This window comes from Bos indicus x Bos taurus, chromosome 5, assembly GCF_003369695.1.
Source record: "Bos indicus x Bos taurus breed Angus x Brahman F1 hybrid chromosome 5, Bos_hybrid_MaternalHap_v2.0, whole genome shotgun sequence".
In the NCBI taxonomy this organism is placed as follows: domain Eukaryota; kingdom Metazoa; phylum Chordata; class Mammalia; order Artiodactyla; family Bovidae; genus Bos; species Bos indicus x Bos taurus.
The window spans coordinates 3,681,963-3,702,062 of NC_040080.1; the positions used below are offsets into that span (position 1 = coordinate 3,681,963).

The window sequence follows — 20,100 nt, forward strand, 5'->3', positions numbered from 1 at the left end:
GGGTCCTGCACCTTGTCATCACCCCCTGGAGGGGACCCTGGGAGCTGTGACAATGTGGGGGCAGGAGCGGGTAGGAGATCTGTGAGTCAGAAGTATCTCACTTAGAATGTACGGAAGGCCCCCTGCCCATGACACCCAACGGATTGATGGATCCTGCCTCTTACACCCAGTGATGGGTGAGGAATGGGCCCCACGGCGCCCGCGCGCAGCTGGACTCGCCGTTCTTCCTGGCCGGGACCCCTGGAGGCCACATGGTCCTCCCACAGCCTGGCATCCCCCGCTGTCCGCATGCTCAGGCTGCTCCTCGGGCATCACTGCACCATTTGTGACAAGGTGTGGCTCCACGGGTCCCAGATTCATCCTAAAAGGGAATATGGCTGGTGGAGGCGGAAAAAGAAATAAACTCTCTCGCTTCTCCAGGAGCCTGGACTCCTGGCCGCCACGGTGACCTCCTGGCTCGTGCCCGGTGCAGAGCCTGGGCAGCCGGCACTCGGCCTTCTCTTCTTCCGTTTTGGTCTCCGGATTCCATTTCATTCATTCATGAAACATTCCCCAAGAGCCTGCTCCGTGCCAGGCTGGTGATTTTGGCCCGTCCTTCCCGAAGCGCCCAGTCTCCCAGGGCAAGGCGTCTGTGGGCAGTGGGCATGTGGAGAGCAGGGAGGGCTTCCAGGAGGAGGCAATTCTGCACCGCAGTCTGGAGAGGTGGGGGATGACGCCGTGGAGGGGGCAGAACAGGTTGCTGGGGGCCTCTCGAGTCCCACCAACGGGACACTGGACTGCAGCCAGGAGCTGGACGCAAGCCTGCGGGATGGGCACCGGGGCAGAGGCCCGCGCTGCAACGGCCTGCTCCTGGGTGGGCAAGACAATGGACGCCGTCTTGCAGCAGGGAGGAGGGTGTCTGGGAAATGCTGGACGCCAGCAGAGCTGGAAGGGCAGTCCGGGTGTGGTGGGAAGGGGAGCTGAGGATGACAGGGGCAGGGCAGCAGCTGCAGGGACATCCCCCAGGAATTTTAGGAGGGAGAGGAGCCGGGTGTGGTCACAGCAGAGGAAAGTCCCCATGGAAGCCACCCAAGGTCAGGCCCAACATGGCGCCCCGTCCAGGCAGCCCGGCGTCTCTCGTCTAGTTATAGAACAGTCCCAGATCCACGCCAGGAAATGCACCTTCTTTCTTCTGCCCGACACTGTGGTCTTGGCTGTCCCCATCCCATGGGCCTTCCCTACTCTGACCAGCCACCTTTCTGATGGGCCCCTCCCAGACCCCGAACGCAGCTGTGGGCAGAGTGTCGGCTCTGAGGTCTAGGACACTGGCTGGTCTGGCTCGGGTGCCACCATCTAGCTCTGCAATGAGGGCTCAGCCTCCAGAACTCAGTTCTCTGGCTGGTGGCACATCAAGGTTCCGTGAGGTCGCCCCGATAACCGATATCAGGGCCTGGCACACAGAGGGGCTTCGCGCGTGGGTGCTCAGCGGCGTCTGGGGGTCTCCGGGCTTGGGCGGGGCTGAGACGGGAGACGGCAGTGCGGCCAGCCAGGGGAGCCCGCCGCCTGCCGTGAATCACCACGCCAGGCTTTATAATTATCTGGGCACTTAAGCTCTCTTTCTTTTCCTCCCACTTCCCTGGGGAAATTCCCTTCATTTCCTCCATCATCCCTGGCTCCCTGTGTGTCTAAATCAACCTTACCCCGGGCAGCAGGCTGCTCCTCCAAGCTCTCGCCCTCGGCCTACTTTACTGGAGAGGGCGGGCTGGGGTGCCAAGAGGCAGGGGCTACTGGGGTGCCATCTTTGCTCAAACTGAAGCTCCATTCCTGCCCTGGACAGAAAACCGAAGGCGCTACCCCCTCCCCTTAAGCTGCAGCGACTGCGTCCCTGGGGCCCATGGGCTGCTGCTCCCATCGCCACGATCTGTCGGCAAACCCAGGCAGCCTCGGGCAGGGGCTTCCACGGTCCCTCAGCTCAGACGACGACGAGAAAACACTGACGTGCGGGCAACGGGTTCTGGCAGCGGGTTCCAGGTGACCTCGAGGAGGTCGGGCTGTCCCCACTCTCTGTGAAGCCGCGCTGGGGGAGGGTCAGCCCCTCCGTGGGTCTCGAACAGCCTGCTCGTTCTTGGCGAGGGTGTGGGGTGAGTGCTGTTCTGATGCCACCTCCTGCGCGCATCCAGCCCTGACCCTGATTCTCACCGAATTTCCAAACGACCCCAGCACGTGGCTGTTGTGTGTGTTCAGTCGCTCAGTCGTGTCCGACTCTGTGACCCTATCGACCGTAGCCTGCCGGGCTCCTCTGTCCATGGAATTCTCCAGGCAAGAATACTTGGGTTGCCATTCCCGTCACCAGGGCATCTTTCCGACCCAGGGATCGAACCTGTGTCTCCTGCGTTGCAGGCGGATTCTTCACCACTGAGCCAGCAGGGAAGCCCAACCCCTAAGTAACTTAAATATGTATTAATTGTTTTAACACTATCCTTGAGAAGTAGAGAAGGAGGATAAAAAAAGAAGCAAATGTAGGAAAAAATATGGGAAACCTATTGAAAATCTGTCCATTTTGCAGATGGGGACACAGAGGCCCAGGGGGCAAAGCAGTCTGCTCAGACCACCCAGAAACCGCTCCCTGCCGCCCTCAAGGCTCTGCTCCCCATCATGAGCTGAAAAGTCTCCCCGGTAGAGCAGTGAGCAGGACCAAGCAGGGGCCAGCCCCTGAGGCACCTGTGACATGTCACAAGAAGTGAGTGGGCGCTGAGGGGTCTCATGGGAGGAGCCAAAGCACCCATTGGGCAGGGTGGGCAGAAATGTCCCCAAGACGTCACCCACCGTCTCCTGTGAGAGGAGGAGGTGAGGAGGCCAGGGCCTCCACCAGGGCACCGAGCGGGGCCTGGGGCAGCAGCCACGGAGCAGCCCTGGGCGAGCTCTTCACAGGTACCCAAGCATCACCGCTCTCCCGGGCTCCTCACCGGGCTCCCTGGAGGAAGAGCCGGCTGGGTTTCTTTATAAAGCTGGATCGCATTTTCTGCCCACATTTCTGACCTCCGGAAACCTCTCGGGTAGTTTTCCAGAGCCCTCTGGATTCCACCGGGGGCACGATGCGTGCCTCTGCTCACTGCGTTCACAGCCAGGCCGCTGGGCACCAGGCAGATGCCAGGAGGAGCCTAGCGGGCACAGCTGCACAGGCCCCTGGCCGCCCGCAGCCCAGCTGGGCCTCCCTGTCATGGGTCCGTGGGCTCCGGCTGGCTCTCGGTCTCTCAAATTTGATCTCTGGTCAAATTCCATGGCTCTTTCCTTTTAAAAAAAAATAAATAAATAAAACCCCTCTTTGAAAACAAACAAAAATCCCAGAACAGACTCCAGAAACGCTGGCCTCGCTGCAGCTTCATTTTCTCATTCTTTCTCTTTCGTTTTTGGCATCACAAGGACTGGAGGACAGTTCACCCCCGTCACTTCACAGAGGGGCAAACTGAGGCCCAGAGGGGCAAAGGGGCCCCTTCGAGGTCCCCCAGTGACTCCCTGGCACAGCTGGGGTGGGAGCTGGGGGTACCCGACTCAGGTCCAGAGTCTGAGCCCCGGCAGCTGCTGGCCCCGTGGGAGAGGTGGTGGGTCTGAGCCTGTTAGGACGAGAGCCGCCGCGGCCCTGGGCAGGGCTCCGGGCACTCACCCTGAGGAGGGATGCCCGCCTGGACGGGCAGGCCTGGGCCACCGGGCCTCTTGGCACAGGAGAGGCCAGCACTCAGTAAATGCGGGAAGAAGCCCCTGCCGGGGTGAGGGGGAGCCCCGAGGAAAGCAGGCTGGCTCTAATGGAAACCAGTCCGAGGGCCAAAGGCAGCAGGACCCCCGCCCCCCGGTTTCCATGGGGACGGAGCCGGGAGGTGGAGTCCTGGCAGGCTCACCGCAGCAGATGTGGCCTGTGCAGGGCTGGCGCGGGACGGCGGGAGGGGCGGCACTGGGCGGCAGGGCCCTGGGACGTGGCAGGCCCAGGCCGGACTCGCGCACAAGCCCGAGGCCGCAGGTCTGCCACCTCCAGGAGGCCACCCAGATTCCCCCCACCCCGGGGCACTCGCACTGGCCACTCCAGCCTAAGTTTCTGCTCCCCGCCCGGCTGGGCCCAGCCCCATCCTGCACCATCTCAGCCCGGGCCTCGCGGAGGGCGCCATGCTTGCTGGGACACGGGAGACATAGGAGCTGGGGACAGACCCCCAGGCGTGGCTCCAGCCCCTCCAGCCAGTGAATGGGTGCTCCACAAGGCCTGCTCCACCTGGTCCCTGGACGGTGCCGCTGGTCCCCTTCCTGAGCCTCGAGCTGACCCCGACTGCTCTGCTGGGTGCCCTGGAGAATCAAGTGGGTGCTGAGCCACCCAGGGACACAAGGAAGCTGCGGGGTCACTGGCAGAGCACTGGGGAGGTGGCCACTCGGACGGGGACTGAGTAACAGGGTCTCTGACATCAGACGGAGCCCCTGTTCACTTGCAGAGAGATGGTTTCCCTGAGCTCATCCCCCCCACCCCCGCACTCGGCGCTCTCCAGCAAGAGCCCTTCACACTCGGACCCAGGGCAAGCCGTGGGGCATGCAGGCCCCAGCTGTGCCAGTGACACCCTGCTACTGACCGACCTGGGAACCCCAAGATCAGGTGGGCGCGTCTCCACGGGAGAGACTCAGGGTCCCTCACACGGCCAGTAGTGCCTGCAACAAGCCCCACGGAGAAAAACCCCAGGCTCCTGGTCTACACCACCGGCTCCCGGCATGATGGAAGGGTCTGGGCTTGGCACAGAGCAGAAAAGACCATCTTGAGAATGCTGGAACCTGCAAAATGGTCTTGCCTGTTTGGGGGTTTTACAGCATCTCCCAAAGGTTCGACTTGCAGTTGTCTGACCACCTCGGCCTACAGCCTCACTCTTTCCCGCTCTGGGCTGGGGGGACACCAAGATAAAGGGTGACCATGGCTCCCTTCCTCCCACCCCTCGCTGACACGCCGTGCGTCGTCCACGCCGGGCCAGCAAACGACAGAGGCCTGGAGCCTCATCCAGCCGGGCGCTCGGGGGCGGCGGCGGCAGTCCAACCTGTGGGCCTGAGACCCTAGAGAAACGGCAGCTCAGGCAGAGACAGGCCCAGGGCTCCCAGATCTGCCACCGTCGTATGGTCCCCAGGAGGGGAAAAACAGAGGCAAACCCCGACTCTCCCTGGGGCAGGCCAGGGGACAGGACCTCCTGGTGACCGGCGTCCAGGGAGAGCCCCCCGAGGTCGGCACCCATGAAGGGGACCCCGTGCCTGGCTGTCCCCAGTTGGCCAGGGGTGACGCTGGGTCCCGCACTCAGGGACCCGGGTTTGAGGGCAGGCTCTGTTGCCTGCTAGCCGTGTGACTCTGGGCACATTCCTTGGCCTCAGTGAGCCTCAAGTTTTCTCAGAGAACCGTTAACAGCCACCTTCCACGAGGGCAGGGAGGGGGGCATCCTGGCTGTGCCCTCTCCTGCCACCAGAACAGCACTAGCCCCTGCTGGCTCTGATCAGATGTTGAAACAAGATGAAATTGAACAGATTCCATTTAAAAATAGATGTTTAGAAGAACGGATTAAAGTCCTCGGCCCTAGGGAGTTCCCTGGTGGTCCAGCGGTTAGGATTCCATACCCCACGGTGGGGGACATGGGTTCAATCCCTAGTTGGGAAACTAAGATCCCGTAAGCTGGGCGGAGTGGCCAAAAAAATACTGATTTTTTTTTTTTAAAAGAAACAAGGACTTGACCTTGGGCCTGGCACTCAGTAGGTCCATGAAGGTCAGCTCCCCCAACCCTAGGGAGCTCACTCTTATTTGCCAACTCAGACATGTGCTGGCCTCTCATGTCGGGGAGACAAGGGTGGATCCCGACCCTCAAGGCAGAGGATCTCTGCCACTCGAGTCCCCCCTCCACGGGTCCTGCCCCAGCCTGCCTCGCTCACCCTCCCCGGCAGCTGGATGTACCTGACCTTCGTGGCACGGCCGAGGCGGTGGGCCATGGTGGCGGGCCAGGCTGCCAGGGCCGGGAGCCACTACCCAGAGGCTGCTTCGCTGGGCCTCCCGTGGGCACTGGTCACAGGCCGGGCAGGAATACCAGGACCGGAGCAGAGCCCTCGAAGCTCACGCACCCATCCACCATCAGGGCCGAGAGTCTCCCAAGGGCTGGTGCGGGGCGACTTACGAGTGCGTGTTCACAGCAACAAGGGCGCCGGCTGAGGGCACCCTGTCCACACCGCCGAGCACCCACCACGGCCGCTGGAGGCCTCCGGCGCCACGTCGGGGGCGCTGCTGCCTGGACCCGGCACGGTGGGCCCAGGTGCGACTCCTCGTCCCTTCGAGTTCAAGGAAGCAGCACGCCCGGGAGGCTCGGGTGGGCGGGAGTGGCGGGAACTGTCCGCCCGCCTCTGGGATCCCTCCACCCACGGCAGCCGGAAGCGCGGGCACACCCACCGCAGGAATCCCGGGGCAGGGCCAGCGCCCAGGAAACTGGGCCAGAGGTTCCTGTGCGCACTGCAGCAGCCGGACCCCCAGAGTCAACCTGCTCCCAGCTCTCTTCAAGGCCCCAGAGAGTCACAGGGACCAGAGGCGAACCTCCCCAAAACCTGCTCCCATTCACGGCAGGTGACATGGCCTGCTTCCACAAGAAGCCTGTGGGTAGGACATACCCTCTGCCTCCAGGTGGGGAAACTGAGGTTGAGAGGGGCAGGTGGCTCCCCAAGCAGCCAGGCCCCACGCTCCTCCCGCGAGGCCGCAGCTTGGGATGAAGCAAGCTGGCCGCAGCTTCCAGGCAAGACCCCCACTTGCTACCTCTGACCACGCCCCCAGGCCAACGCTGTCTCCCCCACTTCAGAGATAAGAGAATGGAGGCCTGGCCGCGAGAACCGTTCTTATTGAGGCCTTTTCTACTTGAAGGCAGGCTGGGGGTTCACAGCATCTCATCAGATCCTGCCCCCAGTCCCCGCTGTGTTCCTGGTGGGGAAACAGTTCGCCTGGGCTCCCGGGTGTGCGCTCAGGGCCCAGAGCCTGGCACACAGGTATGTGCACACACAGGAACACACGCACACACATGCAGACCTGCACAGAAGGCCGGCCCTGCCAACCGCTTCCGGGAGGAGGGGGCTGGCTGCAGGACGCGCGCCCCCCGGGCCACCCGGCCGCTCCCGCCCTCGCATGCCTTCCCGGGCCCCGTCCTGGGCCTGCCCCGCCGCCATTTCCTCTCCTGGGCTGGAGGCCCATGCCAGTCCTCTGGGTCTGCAAATGGCCGGCGTCCGGAACGGCCTGCGGCTGCGAGGAGACTGTGGGTGCCTGACCCGGGCCCAGAGCGCAGCCACAGGCCTTCCTTCACTCGCTAGTGCCCGGCACCTGGGGCCTGTCCACCCAGCACCAGAAGAACAGCCCACCCACTGGGCAGCGAACGCCCAGCCAGGCGTCTTCCGGGGTGGCCCAGAGACCTGGACCCCCCGTGTATGCGCGCACGTTACAGCACCACCGAGCACGCACACACAGGCCAAGGGACACGGATGTTCACACCATCACTTAACGCAGAAGGCACGCAGGCTTTGGAGGCCTGCAGGCCTGTGTTCACATCCACCCGAACGCACATTATCCAGCTGAACCTCTAAGGCTCATCCCCTGCAGAAATGACCCCACTGTGCAGGCACTTCTGAGACTCAGAAACAAACCAAGGACGAACAGGACATATGAGGTGCTCTCTGTGAAAAGTGTTGAGGCAAGTGCTGTATCTGTATTACTGTGAGGCAGGGACACTTACTGCTCCCATTTTACAGATGAGGAAACTGAGGCCACAAAAAGGGGAAATAACTCACCCTTGACCTTGATCAGCAGAGCCAGAAAATCAAAAGGACTCAACTTGAACCCTGGCCATGAGTTCCGAGGCTCATGGTCTCCGCCACCCTCCTCTTCCAGACGGGAAGAAGCCTGGCGTGGAGCACGAGGCGGAGCATCGTCATGGTGACCATGCCTACTACCACCGTCCATGCTCTGACGCCATCCCTCTGAGGCTCTGACCTTGGTATCGGGATGTCTCGTCGGGCCTCATCTTTGAGAGCCCCAGACCAGCGCCACATCCATGGTGGCTGATGCTAAACCCAGTTCTGATGCCCTCTGCAAAGACCACCAAGGGAAAGGACAAAGTGGTTAAAAAAATGACCCCGAGCACGCAGCTGCTGCAGAAAGCAGCTCCCAACCCACTCTGGTAAACACCATCAACATCTCACTTTTCCTATTATCCCCCCACATCTCCGCCAACAGGTATGTTCCTTCAAACAAACAAGCCACAACAAAGCCCTTCTGCTGACCCACGGAACGGCGTCAGGAGCGTTCGGGACACGGCAGAGGGAGCACCCGGATCTCACCAAGCACAGCACGCGCTTGGGCGAGCTGCTCTCGGCCAGGAAGAGCCTCCGAGGCTGCAGCGCCCGAGTCCGGAATTCAGACTCGCAGAAGCGAACATTTAAAGATAAGGAGAAGCTGGAGAAAAAGAGCCCTCAGAACCGATTACATCATAATGCGAGCAAATTCACAAAATAAACAGTTATCATCATTTGCAAATTATCGTGGCTGTAAAACCGCTCTGCCCTCACGTGTGCTGATATGGACCAATAAATTCTGCACTTTATCTTGGTTAGATAATTTTTTTGTAAGTTTACAGCTACTCTTTGTAGCTAACCTGTTGAATTTTTTTTTAGCTTGGATTTATATGTATCTTTAGACCACGTGAAATAGTTATCATCTGGTTTTTCAGAAGCTTCTCAAAATAATTTTTATGAATGTCTACATAGAACAGTGAAAGGTTTAATTTTTTTATATAGAAATTATAAAGATGTTAAAATCAAAAGTCCCAAACCCCATCATTTTTAATATAAATTACTGTTAGGCTATTCATGATGCAAAAGATAACAATTGGTAATTAAAACATCTGAGGTCCTTTGACATAGGGTATTTGGAGTCTTAAAAAGGTGCAGATGAAGAGCAAATTTTAAATTAAATTTTAATAAGACGATGGTTGTTCTGCTACCAAATGTTTCAGGGGATCAGAAGATCATTTAATAAGACTGCTTTGATGTACAAAGGCAACTTGTTTATTTTGACCTCAGTTCTTCGAAATTGTCGACTCCACAATTGAAATATGCTGTGTGTTCCAACAAGGACCCGGCAGTCATAATGACAGACCAGCCCATCTGTGCTGTGAGAATGTATAATTTCAGTCTATAGTGGAATTTATATAGAAGCGATGATGTGAAAACTGCTATGTGCGGTACTTTCTTAAAAAAAAATACTGCTGAGAAGTACTGGGTGCCATGGAGAATGCTGATATTTTCGCCTGATTAAAACAACAACAACAACAAAAGATTCTGTGGAAATTTACTGACTTGGGAGAGGTACAGTGTGATTCCCCAAATTAAAAAATGAAGATGATAATTGATCACATATTACTATCCCAACTATACAAGGTGTAGGCTGGAAAATGTGTTATTCATATACATTAAAACCATTAGATGAACATAATCTCGGTGGAAAATACCACTTTAGAATGAAAATGCTCATTTATGAAAATTAATTGATTTTATGCTACTTGCGCTACCTTGTCCAAAAAGAAGATGAGTTAATGCTCAGGAAATTTGACTATCACTCTAGGATTTAGAATTAAAGGCCTATTCATCTACATTTAATTACAAGAAAGTTATAATTTTATCATATAAAATTTTTTTAAAATGAGGAATGGGCAGCTATTAAAAGCATAAATTCTTTAAGAATGATCAACCTTCCTCTCCAGTAACCCCCAGCCACCCTCTCTGGACCGTGGACTCTCCTGCCTCTAGAATTTGTTGCCGTTTTTTCCCGATTACTTTCGTTTTGTCACCCGTGTTTCATCTGGTGCTGGCTAAATATTTGGGTGGAATGATCTTCCAGCTTCCAGCAGCAGAATGTGGCTGTCACCATCAGGAAAATGTTTTAATTATCTCTGCTCCGTGCGCCTGTCTCTGCAGCCCCAAATCCTCCAGGAGCGACTGCTGTCGGATCTCAGAACAAAAGCAGCCGCAGACGCTTCTCGCGTGTGCCGAGCTCCGTTCAGTATTTGGTGGTGTCTGCTCCAGCCGGCTGCTCAGGCCTGCACGAACAGGACCCCCACGCCTCGGAACCAGGAAAACAAAAACGCATTCACGTGGGAATTTTCCTCTCGGTTGCAATTTAGAACTTTCGGGGCCTGATTTTCCATTTTCCATAAATCAAGACCCTGGCTGCTGCCCCTCCAACGTGGGGAAACCAGGCTGTGTCTGCGGGCGCTTTGTCAGCCTGCCAGAGGGTGGAGGCGAGCTCAGAGCTGAACTCGGCAAAGCCCACCTTCTAAATGGAAAGGTTCCGGGCCCGACGGATAGACTCCGATGGCCACAGGGCCAAGCTCCTGGATGGCAGGGCCAGCGTGGTCCGGGAGCTCAGAGGCCTTCCAGGTCTCACTCCCCATCCTGCTGGCCAGGGCTCAGACCCCAGACACTCAGGATGTCTCGGTCACAGCTCTGCCAGTTGGGGACCAGGGCAGGATCGGGGCACAGGCAGGCCCTGGGATCACTCAGGGCCCCAGAGGGTCGACCGGGTGGACGGGCCCACGTGCGCCCCACGAGCCGTCCACGGGCAGGGTGGATAGGAGCCGGCATAGCAATGTTAGCTGGAACCCCTGGCTTAAATAAGTGCTTAGAAAACAAAGCCCAAAACAACCTACGAGATCTTCCCACACTAAGCTGAGAGCTGAAAACAGCTTCCTTTTCTTACCCTCCCCAAAAATAAAATAAAATAAAAGGGAGAAAGAAACTGGATCGCTAAACTGTGGATATGGCAGCATTAAAGACGCCGGACAAAATGAAAGGGCCTCTGTTTCTCAAGGCAGAATCCAGCCTCCCGTGTGCCCGCCTGGCCCTGCCTTCTGAGGAGTTGGCTGGGGAGACCGTGGATGTTTCTGGTGTTTTTTCCCTTTGCCACTCCTGGTGTGGCCAAAAATTAAAATTATCAGAACAACAATAATGAGATCTCCCCCCTCCAAAAATAAAAATGAAAATAAAACTGGTACAAGTGAGCATGAAAGAGTACGGCCGTGCCTATTAATACCTCCCGAAACATTCGTTCAAATTATAATTGAACATGCAGCTACTGTGAAATAACAAACATTCATTTTTATTGTGATTTCAAACGCCCTGTAGCTTTGGATCTTAAAAATAAATGGGTTTGGCTTCTGCCTCTTCCCTGCAGTTTTTGGAAGGGCTTACTTCACTGAAGATGGTGGGGGTGGGGGGGGGGTGGGGATCTGAAATAGGATTTTGAATTTCGGGTAACCAATTAGAGAGAAGCAAACGTAGCAGGCACAAGATGGAGAGCCCCCAGCTCGTCTCCAGCGCGGAGAGGACTGAAGAGGAGGGAGACTTACCGGGCGCAGGAGGACGGAGAGCTGGTCCACAGCAAGGCAGTGAAGGCGGCGGCCGTCGCCCCAGCCAGGCCCCGCGGCAGGCAGAGGAGGGCCGGCCCGGGCGCCAGCCCTCGGGCGCCTCGGCTGTGGCCACCGGCGTCCACCGGTCCCCTCGGTCCCGGCCGGCGTGGCCGCGGCCTCGGCCACCCCGGCAACCCGGAGGCAGGCCGGCCAGGAGCCGAGGGCGCTGGGGAGGCCCCGCCGCCAGCCCAGGAGGGCGAGGAAAATGCTACTTTTGTCTCCTGCTCTCCTCTGGCACTGGCTGCCGGGGAGGGGGGGCCAGAGGCGGCCGCTGCGGCTCGGCCCCGCCCACCGGGAATTTTTGAAAGATGCTCGTGGGTGCTGGGAGGGTGGCAGACGTGGCAGCGGCGGGTGGGCCGGACCCCCAAACCCATCGCCGGCGGGAGGGGGCCGGGGCCGGCCCAGCGGGGGAGGAAGGGGGCGGCCGCGGCGTCTGGCCACTGCGAGGCCGGCCCGGGGAGGACGCGGGGGGCCGGGCTGGTCCGGGCGCCAGCCCTCCCCGTGGACAGGCGGCGCGGCCCCGGGCGCCATGTTGCGGGAGGCCCGCCTGGCTGGCCGGCTCGGGGGATAGAGGCCGCATTGTTCCCGGCCTGGGGGCAGGCGGCAGCCAGCACCCCGGCCAGGCTCCCCGGGGGCCCCCCAGAGCAAGCCCCCTCTAGCCGATGCCCTCGCAGCCGCACCACCGCCCCGAACCCCAGCTCTGGGTCCCAGCGGCCACCAAGCCCCAGGCAGGCCATGCAGCCCTTCCCAGCCTCCGTTTCCCCATCAGTACCCGGGCTGGGGTCTCGGCTCCGGCCACTCGGGGCTGCCGTGATGACACAGTGAGGAATGCTCAGCCTGGCCACGATGAGGGCCCGTCACCACACCCCACCCAGACCGCCACAAACCCACGGGTCTCACCCGGGCAAATCCAGCACAGAGAGGTATGGCCACCCAGGCCGGGTCAGTGGGCCTGAGGCGCTAAGAGGGGCACTTCCACCTGGAGAGTTATCAGACCCTCAGGCCTCTCTGTGGGCTCCGGGCCGTGACCGCGTGGCCGGCCGGTCCACCCGGTGTCTCCTTTGGGCCTTTCTGTGGCCCAGAACTGAGGCGATGACCACCTGGCTGTCCCCCCGCAGGGCGGGCCAGCAGGCTGTGTGTGTGGGCAGGGCCCCCAGGCAAGCAGAGCCAGCTCTGGGGGCAGAAGGGACGGCATGCAGGGACCGAGGCCAGGCCGCCACGGCCGGAGTTTGCTCAGGGGTCCCCGGGGCGGCTCCCCTGGCTTCCAGGCCTTTCCGTGGACCGAGCTCCTGCTGCACCCCGGCTGCCTGGAGTGTGTTTTAACACCGCTTTACAGTTGCATGAGACAGCCGTGCCCGGGGCACAGGCACAAGAAGGGGAGCGAGAGGGAAGCGGCAGGAGGAGCCCGCTAGTCCTTGGGCTCTGGGCTCACGCACATGGCCACGTGACCAGCTCACCAGCTGATGCCAGAGACAAAGCAGGTAGGATTCCAATGCCACGCGCCTGACCAGGAACGCCGGGAATTCCATTCCAGGAACCGCGTGGCATGGCTGCCAACAGCCTGGGCCCGGGAGGAGAGGGTCCCCCGTGCTCTGTGGGGGAAGCCACGGAAAACTGCAGGTGGGGGGGGCCGCCCCAACAAGGCAGAGGAGGCAGAACCTGGGTTAGGGCGCCCCTCCCCCACTGGGCACACACAGCACCCCCAGAAGTGCCCAGCTGGCCACCCAGGAGATCAAGGCCTCCGTCCCCAAGGCCTGTGGGTCCGCATGGGGCTCAAGACCCAAGAGAGCAGCCAAGCCCGAGCCAGGCCCTTCCGGGAGGGATCCCAGTGCCACGAGGTTTGGCAACATCGCCGCCATGCTGGGGTCAGAATTATCCATAAGCCCTTCTCCTCCCGGGAGCCTGGGGAGGGCCCCGCAGGTGACATGCACGCCCTCGGGCATGCTCAGGACACACGTGTGGCCCTGCAGGCCAACACCTGCGTGTCCGATGCCTGCGTGGAGCCCAGGGCTGTGACGTGATGTGCAGCCCACCAGAGCATCTCTCACAGTTAAAACATATGGAAGACAAGCCCTGGCTCCATCATTTCATTATAATTTAAAATGTAATTATAAAAGGCTGATTTGAATGTAAATATCGCTCTTAAACACATGAAAGGCGAATCTAGATTTAAGAGCCCCAAATCAGCAGGTAATATTTCAGCTAAACTTCCCAACCATCTCAAATCCTAGAATTTAAGGAAGGGTGATTCACCTAAAAACCTGGCCCCAGCGTCGGAAACCGAAGGCAGCAGAGACAACATGCTTCCCCCCACCCACCTTAAGGGGAAATTCCATTACTCCAAAAACAGAGAGAGAAACTTTGGGCTTTGCTCTGGAAGCCCCATGCACACATTTTCTAACCACAACTGCCAGGCTCATTTAGCGATAATAACCACCGCCCCTGCTGGCCACATCTCTGCTCAGAAAACCTCTTAGCCACTGATTCACAACAGTGGGCCCGGCCAGCAGATTTACCCATCCACAGGATTTCTGAGCCGTCCCTAAAGGCAAGACTCCTGAATCCAGAGTCTTGAAACAACACAATTCCATCCAAAATTTCACAGGAAGACTTTGCAGCCTTTTACTTGCAAAACCCTTCTCCAAAAAAAAAAAAAAGTAAATAAAATCTGTGTTTTAGGGTTGTCCTGCCTCATGGGAAGGAGTTTCAGCCTTTTCCATTTTATCAACTCCAAGCATGGGCTTGGAGCCTATTATAGGTGCCCCCTTCCCCTGACCCCACCCCCACCCAAAGAGAACTCATTACATTTTGGGGGGGGGCATTAATGCAGAAAGTGAAACAGACCCCATTTAAGAGGTTCCAGGATTTTTTTTTTTTTAAAGATGCAACAGTAGGTTTGTTTTGTTGCCTTTAAAAAAAAAAAAAAAAACCCTCATTTTTGAAGCCAGATAATATAATTTGCCAACAGTCTTTTGGGTAAAGAGGAAACCCTGCTGCTTACCCTGATGGGGGCCACTCCCTCTCCTGCTCTTCACCCACCAGACTGAGCACCCCTTAAGCCAGTAGGGGTCTGGGCCAATGGCCCCCCACACCAGGAAAACTGGTGCCCCAGTGTTCCCGTCACAAGCCCCAGCCTGATCTGTTCCTCCCGGGGCCCCTCATATGAGCCTGGGATCCGGGCCTCGCTTCCCAGGCCACCTTCCTAGCTGCGGCGAAGCTGGACCTTGATCAGGAACCCGGGTCAGCAACATGAGCCCCACTTGAGCCGCAAGGCAGGGAAAGGGGAGGTGGCTCAAGAGCAGGCCTCCAAGTAGAAGTCTGTTTGTTCTGTTAGTTCAGAGAACATCCATCCAGCAGGAACCCTGGGCCAGGCCTGTCCAGTCGGGGAGGGTGTTGAGGGGCCTATGTGTGGCTTCGCCAATTCAGGCCAGACTCTCTGATAAGCTGCTGGCAGATTCCAAGTTCATCGGACAACGCGATTTGGGGAGAAGTAAGGGACACCGGAGAATCACAAATAGTGTCCAAGACTGGCTCTTGATGGCTTTCCTTTCACCCCCACCCCCGCAAGGACCCTTCTTCCTCCAGTCCACTTCCGTCCTGCGACCCACCCCCCAGCAGACAACGGCCAGCCAGGCCTGGCCCCAGCGAGGCTGCGTCCAGCCCACGGTCCAAAGCCTGGCTGCCTTTCCGCTATGTGCCAACAGGCCCCTGCAAGCGGCCTTTCAGAAGAAATCACAGAGGGGGAGAAAATAAACTTGTGAAAGTTTAAACGCCACTCAGTAAAGAAAGCCAGACATTCCCACTGAAATTCCCCAAGAATCACAGGTCAGGGGACTCTTTTTTTTTTCCTTTTCTGTACATCTCGTCCCTGACTGAGTTCTCAGGGCCTGCGATGCCGAGCCACCGGGACACCGGTCGGCCCTGAAAATAAATATTTCATATAAAAGGTCCATTGTCTTTGCTCAGAGACAATTGTTGCTTTTTCTCTCTTCTCGGCTCCGTAACATCAGCAAGCAGGGCCGATGCCATCTGGGGTTCTTTCTTGTTCCGACAAGATGTTTTGAGAAAGGGCAATCTTTCTGGGTCTTCCTGGATGATCAGCTAAGAGATAAAGCTCTCTTAAAGCAAGCATCTTCGTAAAGGCACGTTCGTATGGGGTCAAAGAACAATTAGCTTGTCAGAGTGATGAAGCCCCATCAAACTGCCAACCTGAACTGCAGACAAGGACGACCAGCGGCTGGCGTGGGCACCCTGGACGCCTGGGTCAGAACGTCGCCCTTGTCTCTCCCTGGTCAGCCCCCCAGGGTCAGCTCCCTTGTGAGTGCCATCCTTGAGGAGGTTCCACTCTTAAAAGGTGCCTAGGAAGGGGCACCTCCTCCGTGAGCACGTGCCTAAGCCAAGCCTCCATGACGAGGAGGGCGCTGGCTCGGGAGCTCCTGGTCGTCCACCTTGGAATCACCAAGGTTCACTTTCACTATGGGCAGGGTGGGGGGAGGGGTGTGTCGTGAACGCCCCGGTGTCCTTTCCAACGAAACCAAAACTAGCTTCCCTGTTTCTTAGAAGCTCAAAAATATAATAACAACTAGCAATAAAAATGGCGATTACCATTTACAACGAAGACAATTACAACGACAGCCATTTATGGCGTCCCTGTCACGTGCCCCAACTGGGGTTTGTGGAAATAACCTCGTCTAAACCTTCCCAAGGACCCTCCGAGGCCTGGGCTCTTATTCCTGTTCTAGAGCGTGGACTGCAGTCCCGGGAGGGGACAGGACTTGTCCAGGGCCCCACGGCGAGCCAGGGGCAGGGGGCTGGGTTGGAGCGGCCCGGCCGTGCCCGCACTTGGCAGGGTTACTGCAGAGGCGGCTCTGTGCTCTCTGAACACGCAGAAACGCCCTCCTGAGAACAGCCAGGCGTGCTGGTTTGAAGATGTTTCCTTGCCTGGTCCGTGGGGCTTCCTTCCTTCCCCGAGCGTTGTCCCTCACCGAGGGCACACGTCGGTCACCCTGGACACCAGGGAACACCTACCCACCCAGGCAGAGAGCCCATCAGGGTGGGCAGAGCCCTTGCGCCCCTCCCTGGGCCCCACGGGACGCCTTCCCATCAGGCTTCGTCCACGCCAGGATGAAGATGGGAGCAAGTGAGACCCGTTCACGGCATCAAGCACAGCTGGGTGCAGACTCCAGGGACCCGAATGTCCCCCCTGGGGCAAAGCTTCCCGCTGGTCCTGCTGAGCAGAGCAGGATGCTGTCTGTACCTGTTTAGGCAGCAGGGAGACCTGACTGTGGGCGGGGGCTAGTCACCACCACTGCCCGTACTGGGCAGCCGGTGCCACCTGCACCCTGGAAACCCCCCGGGCCAGAATCGGGGGCCTCGAGTGGCCAGAGGTGGGGCATGGCAAAGACTCAGTGCGGTCCAGGGGGCACCCTGGGCCTGGCCCTGGTTGTAAACAAAAACAGGAGTGCCAGGGCCACCCTCCCGCCAGCCCACTGCAGTCCTTAAGACCCTGTCCCCTGCTTAGCACATTCTTCCCCTAAAACCCCACGAGAAAAACCAGGCAGGCGCCAGTTTCATTTTCCGAACTTTGTGTCACCTACACATCCTCAAAAATGCATTTTCTCTGGATGAGACCGCCCCGCGTGGTGAGAAGACCTCCCCACACAGTAAGAAGCCCCTGGCCGGGACTCGGGTCTCCATGAAGAGTCTCCAGGGTATCGGGCTGGCCCTAAGGACAAGGACAAAGGCAGGACAGGACGGCGTGGTGCCAAGGCAGGGCCTCCCTCCATGGGGCCGGCCCGGCTGTTGGCTGTGGCCTCTCAGCCCCAGTGCATCCCCTGTGCTGGGGGCTCACGTGGGGCGGGCACTGGGCCCCTGGAGCTGGATGAACAGTAGCCCCCCGCTGAGTGGCCCTGAGGGTGCCTCCTCGGATGCTGAGGCCTCTCCGTGCTCCCAGTGTCTGGCCCGTGGGCTCTCAGAGGGAGCTACCAACGCCCCTTGTTTTGGGGTCTGCTTTAACCGCGGGGGATGCCCAACAGTCTGAGCAGAAAGCCACACCATGCTTGCCCATCCTGCGCTATACTACGGGTCATCTGTGGACCCAGGAAAATGTCTCCCGCATTTTACAAGCAAGGCCCCAGCGGAACCCGGGCTTTCTGTAATTACTAACCTGTCGCTGCCAACACCACGGCCAGCGTCAGCTCCTGGCCGGAGGGGCAAGCCACCCTCCATTTCTGAGATCAGTCCCCAGTGTCTCTCCCCGCGTTTCAAGGCTGCTAACTGCCTCTGATAAAGTCATAAAGACAAATTCAAAACAGGGCACTGGGGTAAAGGGCGATGGCCTAGCTATAAAGATGGCGAGGATGGCTCTACAGTGGTTCACAGAAGCAAGCCTTCAGCCTCAGGGCCAGGTGGGCAGGACCTTACTGAAACCGGCTCTTCGTTCCTCTGGGTTCTCCTCTCGGTTCTGGAAACCAGGCAGCCCTGGGAGAGGGAGGCATGAGGCAGGCCTGGGCTACGCAGGCCTCTGTCCACGTTCCCGGAAACACAGCCTCCGAGCGCCAGCTCACAGCGCTGGGGAGTTATGGAAACAGGCCCCCCCTCCCCATTATTTTGTGGTCAAAGCACCCCGCAAGGTTGTCCAAACCACATCAATAAGATGAGGCAGGGTAAAGGGGAAATCGCACCTGTGATACGATCATATTAAAAAGCGGGTTTAATCTCCCAGTTATGGGTTTCATTTTAACAGGGTAGGTAACACGCAAGCACAAACGTGCTTTTTAAAAATCCCAAACAGCTAAACCCAACGAACTAAAATAAAATGAACACAGTGCTGCCTACAGAGAGGGCCGCGGCCTCTGAAGCCCAACTTTGAAGAAATTAATTTCAGCGTTACCTTAAAACCCTGTAATTACGGCAAACATGCATTCCTTCACCCCTTTCTTGCTCCCCACAAATCCCCCAGGGCTGTGGGCTGGGCCCGTGTGTGACCCATCTATAAAGAGGGATTTATTATGAAAAGTTATGAGTTATTTTTGTTTTATGCCACCATGAACAACAGCATGCACTCGGGGCTTTCACTTCAAGGGCCAGAGCGGCCAGTCCCAGGGCCGCCCTAAACCAGCTCTCCATAAACGCCTGACCAGCAGGGAGAAAATAAAACAAGAAGCAGCACTGATGGTTTAGGAAGTGAATGAAAGATTTCAGTTTTTCAAGAAAGGGCCGTGGCTTCCAAACAACCTTTCAGAACCCCTCTGATCTAAAAACTGTTGTTTTCTCTTTTCCTCGTGTTCTATTTAGGAGGCCTGCTATTTGACGTGTTCAACCAAATTCTCTCTGGCAAATGGCCGGCACACATCTGAGATTAAAAGCTGTATTTCACAAATTCCAAGTTCCAGAATTTTAACGACGGCCATGGAGTTGCTGCAAGCTGGGGCGGCTTCGGGTCCAAGATCAACCTTCCTTCCCAGGTCCCCGGGTCTGCGGAAGGCCTGCCCTACAAAAGGGCTCTTCTTAGAAATCCCTTCATCAATATTTAAATATTCACTAAGTAGCGAAAGTGAGAAATGCACTTACCGTCCTCAAGAGTCGCCTTGAACCCGATCGAGCCTGGGGCGCGCTGGTCTGCAGCTCTGCCCTTGCCGGAGGATCGCGCTCGGACGCAGCCGGCGCTGCGCTATCGCGCCCACGGCTGCACAGGCCCTGGCCCATCGGTCCGAGTTCTGGCTTCCAAAATGATTCTCCCCTTCACGCGGCGAAAGGGGCAAAGAGCAAAGCCATGCCATGTCCCACAACTCTTCCCAGGGCGGGACAGCTCCGGGACGGCGCGGGCGAAGCGCACGGCCAGGCCCCACTCCCTGGGTCCCGCACCGCGCTCCGACCGCGCCGCTCGTCCTCTTCTCGCTCCGACTTCCCCGGGTTGAACGATCGGACCAACCCGCAGAGTGACCCGCAGGACACGGTCTCCACGTCCGCGACCTGCGCCGCGAAGGACCTTTGTCCGGGGCGAAAACGAAAGCGCGCGGGGCCAGGGGCGCCCACGCCCTGCCGCGGAGGTCCGCGCCAGCGCGCCCCGCGACTTTCTCCAAGTTCACGTGCATCCCGGGGCGGGCGGGCGAGCGCCGTGGGCCCGAACTTCCAGCGCCCGGCCGTCGGGCGCGCTGCGGGGCGCGGGCAGTCACCGGACGGCCCGGGGCGCAGGCCCGGGGCACAATGGGAGCCGGCCGGCCAGCGGACCGGCGAGTGAGCGCGGGGACAGCGCGGGCTCGGCCTCCGCGCGGCCGCTCATCGAGCGCGGCCGGGGCGCCGAATGCCGCGGCGGCGGCGGCGGCGGCTGGGCACAGACGCGCCGCGCGCCCGGTGCATGCTAATGGCCGGCGGCCGCGCCATGAATTATTCAGCAGCGGCGCGGAGAGGGCGAGCGCGGCGCGGAGGGCGGCCCGGCCCGCGTGTCCCCCGCCGCCGCGAAGCCGCCGCGGCGACTTCCCAAACTTTCCCCGGTCGGCACCGAGGATGCGGCCCCCGCGGCGCCTCCGTCCCCGCCCGAGCGCGCCGGCCGCGCTTCCCCCGTTGCCGCCTATTTTATGTCTTTTGTCTCGGAGTTGGCACCTGTCCCAGAGAGCGCGTTTCC

The 20,100-nt window shown here is 58.7% G+C and overlaps 1 protein-coding gene across 3 annotated transcripts in view; it reads right to left on the reverse strand.

Moving 5' to 3' along the window:
- LOC113892106 overlaps window positions 1–19,751 on the reverse strand; it is a 37,103-nt gene extending 17,352 nt beyond the window's left edge. For all 3 annotated transcript variants that reach the window (XR_003510967.1, XM_027540509.1, XM_027540510.1), the window contains exon 1: window positions 19,047–19,751. Coding sequence is in view for 2 of the 3 variants with exons in the window: in XM_027540509.1 (XP_027396310.1) it covers window positions 19,047–19,181 (135 nt within the window). In the remaining variant the exon portion in view is untranslated. The remainder of the gene's footprint in view (window positions 1–19,046) is intronic.
- Window positions 19,752–20,100: the final 349 nt, after the last annotated feature.